Source organism: Sipha flava, unplaced genomic scaffold (assembly GCF_003268045.1).
Source record: "Sipha flava isolate LNK unplaced genomic scaffold, YSA_version1 176_pilon_pilon, whole genome shotgun sequence".
In the NCBI taxonomy this organism is placed as follows: domain Eukaryota; kingdom Metazoa; phylum Arthropoda; class Insecta; order Hemiptera; family Aphididae; genus Sipha; species Sipha flava.
The window spans coordinates 1,230,586-1,241,246 of NW_020272062.1; the positions used below are offsets into that span (position 1 = coordinate 1,230,586).

General features: G+C 28.9%; 1 protein-coding gene across 1 annotated transcript; it reads right to left on the reverse strand.

The window, feature by feature from the left end:
- Nucleotides 1-2,858: 2,858 nt before the first annotated feature.
- On the reverse strand, nucleotides 2,859-10,124 carry LOC112680310 (sodium-coupled monocarboxylate transporter 1-like). Its single transcript, XM_025550361.1, has 12 exons — nucleotides 10,018-10,124; nucleotides 9,580-9,940; nucleotides 6,061-6,220; nucleotides 5,863-5,980; nucleotides 5,654-5,721; nucleotides 5,435-5,589; nucleotides 4,640-4,889; nucleotides 4,449-4,558; nucleotides 4,195-4,378; nucleotides 4,041-4,127; nucleotides 3,746-3,909; nucleotides 2,859-3,226 (listed from the first exon to the last, which is right to left on the reverse strand). Exons 2-12 carry the CDS (start codon nucleotides 9,753-9,755, stop codon nucleotides 2,950-2,952), a joined length of 1,749 nt encoding a protein of 582 aa, XP_025406146.1. The 5' UTR covers nucleotides 9,756-9,940; nucleotides 10,018-10,124; the 3' UTR covers nucleotides 2,859-2,949.
- Nucleotides 10,125-10,661: the final 537 nt, after the last annotated feature.

Consider the following 10,661-nt stretch of genomic DNA (forward strand, 5'->3'; position numbering starts at 1 on the left):
AATTCTATAATATGAAAATTGACTTACGGTCAAAAATGCAATTATAGTTATGAGATGTGTCTTAAGGGGTGTGGTACAAATGACCGAAACACATGGGCCGAAATACAAAGTAGTCGACAAATTAAAAAGCCGAACAATAATATTGGCCGATACACGCGAACAGACACTATACAACTAAAATGATACCCGGAGGCCGGAATAGTAGGTGTCTACATTTGTTCATAACTGAAATCTTAATTTATTATCTTATCTTGTTGGATGTGTTAGATTTGTTAAAATCACATTTATTTTATTGTCGATGACTTAGTACTTTACAGTATCCATATAACGTTTGATAAATTGGTTATACTTATATGTTAAATTATAAATTTATTGGTAAAAATCCCTACATTTTCGTGATAGAGAATTGTTGTGTAGGTTAAAGCAACTGTCGGGCGAAAAAGTTTGTTTTATTCTATTCGGCACATATTTATGTCGCCCTATGGATTCAGCGTATAATTTGTCAGCTAATTTGATTCGGCCCATTGTCCGTCACCAGTTTTAAGTTTATACGATCACAGACATATTTCAGAATAATGCTCTTCAGAACATTAACAATTACAGCTAATTAATAATCAATTTGTTGCTCGATTTTAATTCGCCAACATTTTCGAAAAATAAATCTGCTTGAAAAACAAATAACAAAATTTATTATTAATTGAGAAAAATAAAAACTTGAAAAATTATTATAGAAAAAAGACATTTCTTTTACATAAATCTATTTTATAAGTTTTTTTAAAAATTGAAATTCAAATAAATGCTGACCTAAATAAGAACCTTTGGAGACTGGAAAAAAAAACTTGTTCAAGCTAAGTAACCATACTAAAAATATTCATCTTGTATGCTCACTATATGCATTATCTAGCATGTACGTACCATACGTAGGAGGCAAGAAATATAATCTTTACATTGTAGTAAATTATATACGTGTATCTGATTTCGAAAATCTCAACTGTACCTATAATATTGATTTTAAAATAAACGTGAAAGCTTTAAAAAAGAATAAAAGAAATAAACACACAGTGATCATTAGACGCGTATGTATAAGATACCCACGTTTATTTATTGCGTTTCGACAATAGTATGACAATATGAAATTAATGTTTTTATAATGCGAAATAGTTATGGTAAAACATAAATGTTTGGCAAACAGCAATAACGTATAGTGAAAATAGTAAAATTATTTTTTTTCTACAGATACACATCGTACGTTTTGTGTACAATTTATAGATAAGCGTATACTTGTATGTAAATGTGTCATATTATAATAAAAAGCATAATTTGAGTAGAGATGAACAGATCGTTACCTGCGATGAAGAATAAAAAACAAGTAATACGTTTACTGATCTTGTGATAAATTCCGTGTTTCTTATACTTTCTAATGCAACCGGAGAGACACAACTTGTGAAAATACAAAAAACACAATTAAAATGTTTTTATTTTCGGGTTTGTATAATTACAGCCAACAGATATGTATCTCATTAATTATTTTTTTTGTTTAGGTCTAAGTTTCGAAATATATTTATTATTTCTTTCTAGTTACATTGATTGGTTTGTTTACTGTTTGTATGTACATTTGTGTAAATTTTTTTCTCGTTATCGCTATGATGACTAGAACGTCGGATTACTTAATACAACTTTGGTTGTTGAAAAATTATTAGCTGATTAATACTAATTTATTACAATGGCAATTACATCTATTCGTAAAGTATTAATTTTTTTAAGACTTACAATAGATCTAACTATGTGAATTCAATTTTTTTAATTTTTATACTCTAAGTTTTTATAACTAGGGCTGGGATTTCGATGCGCTTTGCATTTTCTGAAGCTTTCTGTACGATGCTCGTTTTGTGACAAATATGTTTTAGGTATTTGTAAATTAGAATAAGAAATTTTATTTTTTATTTTTTTGCATTTTATGACATTTTTTGATTTAAAGGTCATTTTTCTCATTTTTAGGGCATTTTAAGGGTTTTTAAATCATTTTTGGTGTTTTTTAATTTAAAATTATAGATTATACATTTTTTCTACTGACAGATTAGTGTTATTGTGTAAGGTATATAATGTAAAAGTTGCTGTTGAAAAACGTTTTACTATACAACATATATCAAGAGACAAACATATTAATGGAGTACAACGAACAGTAACATTACATGTTTATATATATATACATGTATACAAAAACTTATTGGAGAACAACATGAGGCACGTTCTCGTGATTTATTGTAACAATTAAGAATAATTTTTTATTTATTAATATATGAAGTATAATAAAATATTTATGTGGATGTAATGTAATTTTTTTAAATTTTAAAGGCATTTTATGAGTTTTTTAGTCAATTTTTCATTTTTTTAAGGTCACTTTTCGCGATTTTTTAAGGACATTAAAATCCTAGCCCTAGTTATAACCATAGGATTCTTCATAAAAAGTATATGATATCTAATTATTGGGAAATATATATATATATATATATTTATAAATTTCCATACAAACAAATACCACCTCCACAAAAAGTAACTCACATATCAACGTGATTTGGGATAACTTAAAAAATCATTCAGTATACTACAAGTTTAGATTTTAGAAAACAACTATTTCATAACATCATCAAATTTTGTAAAGGTTATAAAAATGTTAAATCAAATATAAGTATATGAAGTCATAATTATCATACCTCTAATTACTAATTACATAGCCTCTCTATATTTCTTTAACTAACGAAAGTCCTAGACGGAAATCGTCTTTGTACTCCAAATAAATATAAAAACAATCTTAAAAAACATAAAGAATGGAATATTAAAAAAAAAAAAGGTAAGTTTATTGTTTTTAAATATTACAGTTTAGGATTTAAATTAAAAAAATTGTAAAATTTAAATGTAAAAATTATACAATTCATAAGCTTGGAAACATTATAAGGGAGTATCTTGAGACTCTGCAGATTTAAGTTCTTTTATTTTAATTTCATCAGACTTTGTCTTGCCCTTGTGTTCGTAATGCATATACTTTCGGATGCAAGGAGTTAAAAGTTTGGGATCGATACTCTGCTTTGAAGGGAACACCAAGCTGACAATAATACCGACTGCCATTCCAACAACAGTTCCTATAGTGCCGAAATACATGTACGAAAGAGTAAATACTTTCTGAACGTTTGGGCTCACGTATACATCTTCATTCATTCGATATAACCTAGAACAAAGACATTTTGCTCAATTCTATGAACATACTATATACTTCAATGATATACTGTCAATGCTTTAATATAACGAAATCTGTATTCGTTATTAATAATCTAATGTTAAGAAATCTAAAGTATCTTTTTATGTAGATATATATAATGTTTTAAGTAATACAAAATTAAATATATTCAGAAATAACGACAAATTATTTCCTTTTTTTGTCATAAATTTGAGTATTTTGAAGTTTCAAATTTTTTTTTGCTGCAAGTAATCTCCACTTCTCAAACATGCCATAAAAACGCATATTATTTACAATCCAAAATGATCTAACACATAGTGAAATATTTATATTAAAAAAAAAAAAAGGATAAAATATAATATATTTATGTTAAATTACATTAAAATAAGACTAACGTTCCAGCAATTTGAAAATCTAAGCCAATTTTATTTGGTTCATTCCAATAAAATCGATATTAGACGCTTTTATTAAAGCTTAAAATTATAAAATTGTATTATTTTTTAAATTTACCCCGAATAGTCAATTTTATCCTTAAACTGTAAATCAATAGGACATCCAGTAATTGATATATTTTTTTCAGAAAATTTCAATTCGTCATTCATTATGGCAATCTGAGTACCAAAAGTAATCCAAATTGATACTCCTAAACTAGCAATTATCGCGTATATCGCTCCCTGTAAAAATAACAACTATATGTATATTTGCGTATAGCTATATTATCATTTTTAAAACAAAAAAAAAAAAATGGATCAATATATATATGTAAACGAAAAATTATTTAAGGCTGAAATTAAAACAAACTTACCCTAGTATTCACAAAAGGAAAACCAATCCCCAAAGTGAAAACAGATAGAAATGCTCCCAATGTTACGGAATTAAGGCTAACCGCCATCTAGTATAAATACATGTTTATAAATTATTTTATTACTAAATCGCAATCTAATGACTAAGAAACTTGCCTGGAGAATTCCTTTCAATTGTTCGACCATTAATACCAAAATTCCACACATCACACCCATCACTATTACAGTAAACTTCATAATAATACTTGCAGTTAATTCAGAATACCGCTTGCCCATCATTTTCACGATCAAATCCTCATATATAGTACCGGACACGTTGTTAAGGTGAGCTGACATCGTACTAAAAGAATACTGTTAATATGCAGTACGACACAGAACACGTGAATAAATTGATGAAAAATGATATTTACCTGAGTGCGGCGCTGACGAGTCCAGCAACAAATATACCAGTGATTCCTGGATAGCTAGCAGCAATGTCCATTACGTAATACGGTAACAAACTTTTATTATCTTCGATGTACTAAGATAATATTAATATTATTAGATTCGACAATTAGTTTATTTTTATCCTTGATAGAACACAAAAGTAAAATATGCTCACATTAGCAGTACTGGGATCGCAGTTTTTGTACTTGGCGTAAATCAGCATTCCGATCAAAACAGTCATTGATGTAATTGTACTTACACCCAACATTAAGTACATCAGAGCATTTCGAGCCAATTTGTACGTCGGTAACGCCACAAACCGTTGAACCGTACTGGGATTTAAACCTAGATATGCAATCGAATTTATCAACGAGCCAATACTAGTAGTCCAAAACGAATTTCTTAAAAACGGATCTGGATCCATCCTGAATAAAATATGATTTTAATTTGTATCCATCTAAAGTTGCATAAAATGACATTGATTATATATTATTATAACTATGTAATATATAATGTAGTGTAATATATAATTATTAATAATGCGAATCGTTAATGAGTGTACGATTTAAAATATTACACATATAACAGAAAAAATATGACATTCTTGATAACTAGGGCTTGAATTTTGTAGCAAAATAAATCCTTAAAAAATCACTTTTAGTAGCCAAAAAAATTTAAATAGTTACTTTATTATTATTCATCCATTCATTACTGGTTTTTTCACTAGTTTTATCATTTCTGACAACAGTAGTTTAGTCGAATTATAAGTTAAATAGAAATATAATACATTTTCATGAACATTATGTAAACGTAAAAAAAAAAAAAAACAAAAAAAAACTTAATTCGTTGAAATCAAAACGATTCAAATTATATTTTTGTACAAGAATTGTCTTTCTATCGCACTCCCATCAATAGAAGTATTTGCAACAAAAACCGAGCTCTACTGATAACTGTAGATACACATAGCTACCGAAAAAATTCAATCCGATCCCCTTCTTCATTTGCCTTTATCATGTTCCGCAAACCTCCGATGCTCTTCAATCCCATGACGATGACAGCTATTAGTGACATAGCAGTGAAAAAACCCTGTATCGCGTCCGTCCACACTACTGCTTTGAGTCCACCCTACATACGAAAATCAACACGTATTATTTCATAACGATTTCAATGTGATAAAAAGTACACTTACGATGGTGGTGTAAAATATACACACGGAGCATATGATTTTAGTGACAGTGTGGACGTTAAGACCTGTAACTGTTACATCGTCCGATTAAGATTAGATTGTTATTATTTCATCGACCACCGCACGACGCGTATATTACGTACATTGTGCGAACAAAATGAGTGTTCAGCTATATTTCACGTAAAATGTTTACATCTTAAACATGTACATACCTTGACTGAACGCTAAGGCTGGAATGTAAATCACTACTGGTATGTACAGCATGAGTGAAAAGGCATAAATTATTGACATCAAGCTTCGGACGTTCCCATCGAATCGATATTCCAAATACTGAAATGCAATCCAAACTTAATTTAGATGCAGATCGTTTGAGTAAGAATAATTAAAATCAAATTATCATTTCATCATACCTCGTACATCGAAGTGAGTTGGAGTTCGTAAAATACAGGAAGATAAAATTTTTCAACGATGATACCGGTTAAGACAAAACCCATACCGGTTAGTGCGTATTGTGTTCCATGAATGTACGTTTCAGGTGGAACTCCCAGCAGTGTTATTCCGGAAATGTGACTGCAAATATATTATTAAATTTATATCCTATTATTTATTGGTTTTACAGCGCTACAACGATATGAATTCGTTCAATGTGTCGTCAAAAAGGAAATGTAATATTTCTTCAAAACAGTATAGCGACTACATAATATTAATTAGAGTTTTAATTTTTAAACGTAACGAAATTTTGAATTATATATATATCATAAGTATGATATTTTAATGAACATAATGCAGGGCTTTGCACCCGAATTAACCCGAACTCGTAATATTCCAAAAAACCCTTAAAAATTAAACACCCAAAACCCATACAACCCGAACGATTTTTTTTTTAAACATCCGAATTAACCAAAACCTGAAAATTTTTTTATTTTACAATCTTTATGTGACATATCATTTTGTATGTATTTTTTGTGGTTATTTCAATTTTTTCATTAGTTGTTTAATAGTAAAATTATTATTCACAGGAATAATTTTCACAAATAATATACAAAATTGTTAATTAATCTAAATTTATCTAAATAAAGACAATAGCAATATATCATATTGACAGGTGTGCATGAACGGTATGGTATGTTGAATGTTCAAGTGTAGACAACTGGGATACTATTTTTAAAATTATCCCAAGCGGATACTTCGTATTATTATAATTTAATAGGTAATAGGTATTCTATGAATCACCGAGTCGTTATTTATTGCAATACTGTAAGTCTGAAATAGAATTGATATCTCGCATATGATTACCTAAATTGTTGTTCGCGTTATTCGTATTTGTTCAGTGTATGGCGTTTAGTACATATGTCTATGGCGTGAGTTGTTAATTTTTTTGGTGTAATGATTTCATCGTAACATTCATAAATACAAATTATTATTATTTTTTGTATTACGCTATGTTCTAGCTAGTGCGTTTTTAGTATGTGCACGCACCAAAAACCTAAAGCGGAAATGTGGTGAAATTGTGGGGGGGGGACAGAGCATTATTTGCTTATTACACCTATAGAGACCACTGTGCGCGATTATATATTTTAACAAGTCAATTTACGAACTTTGACAATTTGACATTTTTAATCAACAATTTAAACAAAGAAACAATTAGGTGCCTTATCTTAACATTTTTGGAGTAGATATTCTAAACAGAAATTATTATTTAATTAAATTAAACAACCTATTCGAGTATTATTACATACTATTAATATTACATTAATTGCGATCGTTCCAAGTCATGACAAGAAGTTTGTAAAATCTTACGAATTTGATTTAATTTTTATCACAGAATATTTTTTTTTTAATTCGGTTATTAAAAATGCATTTTACAATTATAATAATTATTGTACTTTTAGTCACTTAACAATTTTTAGAGCTAGAGGGCTAAGACTTGTACTTTATATTTATGGGGAGGCTTAGTCCTCTCAAGACCCCCCCCCTGATTTCCGCCTATGCCACAAGCACAAACGCAGAATACAAAATAGTTTGTTTTTTGTCGCATACGATATGCCCGCACTAACTAGGAATATGACATAGTGTTAGTATTTTTAATTTTAATAGATATTATAATTTATAAACTTCATACACATATAAAATAACTCCCTCTTCCCCGAAAATAAATCTTAGTTACACCGGTGTAAATAAATAAATAAATAAATAAATAAAATAAATTGTGAGGATTATATTAATTAAAAAATAATTAGCAACCTTTCCCCTCCAATTGTGCCTATATATATATATATATAATTTAAAACTATAGATAAAAAAACAGCATATACAATCTTAACCATTTGGAGAAATGATATTTGATAATTTTAGTATGTAAGGTAAACAATATTTCCCAAATATTACAATTTTATGGTTATATTATAATTTTAAAAATAATAATATTTTAATGTTATATTATTAATAATTATAGTATACTAGAGAAACAATATTTCTAAAATAACACAATTTTATGGTTAAATTATCATTTTAAAAATAACAATATATTTATGTTATGTCTTTGACGTTAATTTAATTTCAAACGGGTGGCCAAACAACAATATATAAACATTAATATCATATTATTTAATCAAAATATGATGAAATTCAAATGATTAATTAATCTCATAATTAAAAAAATAATAGCATGTAAACGATTAAAAAATTTTATCTTGCTATCTGGGCCATTTCTTGAAATTAACATAATGATAGTTTGGTCTAAAAAACTGTTGCACAGTTGTACAAGAAATTTATATTTTATTACATAAGTAGGTAAAAAAAAATATAAATATTTCATTAGTGGAGGCTCAGCCTCCCCATTGCCATTCACCAATGAAAAATAATATTTTTCCTTGACTACATAACACCCATATTAACCAATATTAACCCGAGTAATAATGGTTATTAACACCCAAATGTTTGTTTAAATGTTATATTGCGGTGTTTGAACACTAGAATATATTCAACATCCGAAACCTGAAACCCGAAAAAATTATTCGGGTGCAAAGCCTTGGCATAATGATGTAATTGAAAAATTAGGTGGAATTTTTGAACTTCTTTTTAGACTTGTTAAAACGTACAGATACTAGTTTACGAAAGCAATTTTTTTTATATATTGATCATTTATTTATGTGCTTACGCATTTTTTATGCGTTTACTTACAATTTTAAGCGCAATTATACGCATAAATTAGTATATGGTACATATTATTGTCACATGAACACAAAAACTTGTAAATAATATTTAAGACAGAATACAAGTATGACTAAAGTAGAAATCGGTAAAACGTGTCGTTATAAAACCCTGAGTGCGATTGAATGTCATTTTCGAAAACTCGTGTTTATCATAAAGCAGGGCTCATGACTTATAGCATTTACATTTTTTTTTTTTTTTTTTTGAGAAGTCCTAGAAATAACTATGTGAGCTATAAATCTGTTTCAAATAACTAAGAAGCTAAATACGAAATTTTATGTTGCATATTTTTGCATATTTCAAAGTATGAAAGATATTTTGCTTTTATTTTCTATATTACTAACTTATTTTTGCATATTTACAAATTTGTTATTTGCTATTTTGTTTTTTTAAGTTTTCTCCAGTTCCATAGCATTTCAAACATTTATTCTTAATAATAACAAGTGATTATAGTAGTATTAATTATATATATATATATATATAATTAACTTATTTAAATTAATTAATTCTTCTTTTTTTGGTTTAAATTATATATTTATTTGTATCATATACTGACGCGATTGGTATTTTAATAATAAGAGTTAGACAATTTTCTTTTTTCATATTTTTTTTTTCGCATATTTAAGTACTTATATGAATATTTTTATGAGCATATTATAGCGCTTATAACTACCATTTTTAGAGCTATAAGTTATAAGCCCTGGTCATAAGTTTACCTGGCGATCAGCGATATGGTAATCGGTATTAGCGTCATGTCCCTGCCACCCAGCAAGTAATCGCTGACAGTGTTCTGTTTGCGTTCCACGCACCCGTAGTACAGCCCGACGATGGCGGATAAACAGATCATGATTGCGAAAGCTGAGCATTCCGCCATTAGATTCAGCTGTTCCATGACTCCTGCAGCTGGGTCTCTGATTTCCCCGATGCTTTAGGATGCGTTGAGCAGGACATGCATCGAAAACGGTTTTCCACGTCCTTCAGGGGAGTTCGACACGGCCGCGGTGGAAACTGTTATTGACGGTCACTGTTACGCGTAACGTCCGAGACTGAGTGTGTTGTTGTACTACACTATCACACCTGATAACTCAGTTAATATAGAATATGAAGTAAGTTTTAGTTCTTGTTAAAAAAAAAAAAAATAAACGTTGATTCACCGTATTATAATCGTATCCAGTGTCATCACAAACGCAATGAATAAGAGTACTTGACGCAATATTATGTTCTTAAAGTGTAATGGCCGACGAATATCAACGAAGTATAATTTTAAGTATCAACCTTGTGACCCGTTAATTTAAAGTCGTTGGAAAACGATTATTGTACCGATACCATATCCGAACGATAATTATGGCCATGCGCGAGATTGAAACTGCGAGTGAATTTTTAGCCGAGAAGCATAAGGAGTTTTTGAAAATTAAAAACATCGGATCAATAGAAGCGTTGGAATCGGGTTCGGCGTCTATAGAGTTTGTATTAATAGTGCACACAGGATTTTTTTTTCGGATGAAGGGTTTATGCTATTAATAATTGACTACAGAGATTAATTTGTATAACCCTATGCAAAAATATGGTAAAAAGTTAATGAAGGAAGACATTTGGAGGAGGGGTTTATGATCTCTTAATCCCCCTGTGTATTCTATTGGTTTATATATTAACGCCTTCTGCGAGTATATGTCTGTTTTTTAGCTGATTGAAGTGTATTATTCGTATCCTTTGTTTATATTTATTTTCGCTTCTTGTTGCGCTGCAAATTAAACTATTAATGTAATATATTGTCGTATTTTGAAAAATACACATACTT

Coding starts and splice junctions, on each gene's coding strand:
- LOC112680310 (XM_025550361.1), bottom strand. CDS start 9,755: ATGGAACAGCTGAATCTAATGGCGGAATGCTCAGCTTTCGCAATCATG. Junction 4,559..4,639: donor GCGATCCCAGTACTGCTAAT/GTGAGCATATTT, acceptor ATATTATCTTAG/TACATCGAAGATAATAAAAG. Junction 4,379..4,448: donor CTCGTCAGCGCCGCACTCAG/GTAAATATCATT, acceptor GTATTCTTTTAG/TACGATGTCAGCTCACCTTA.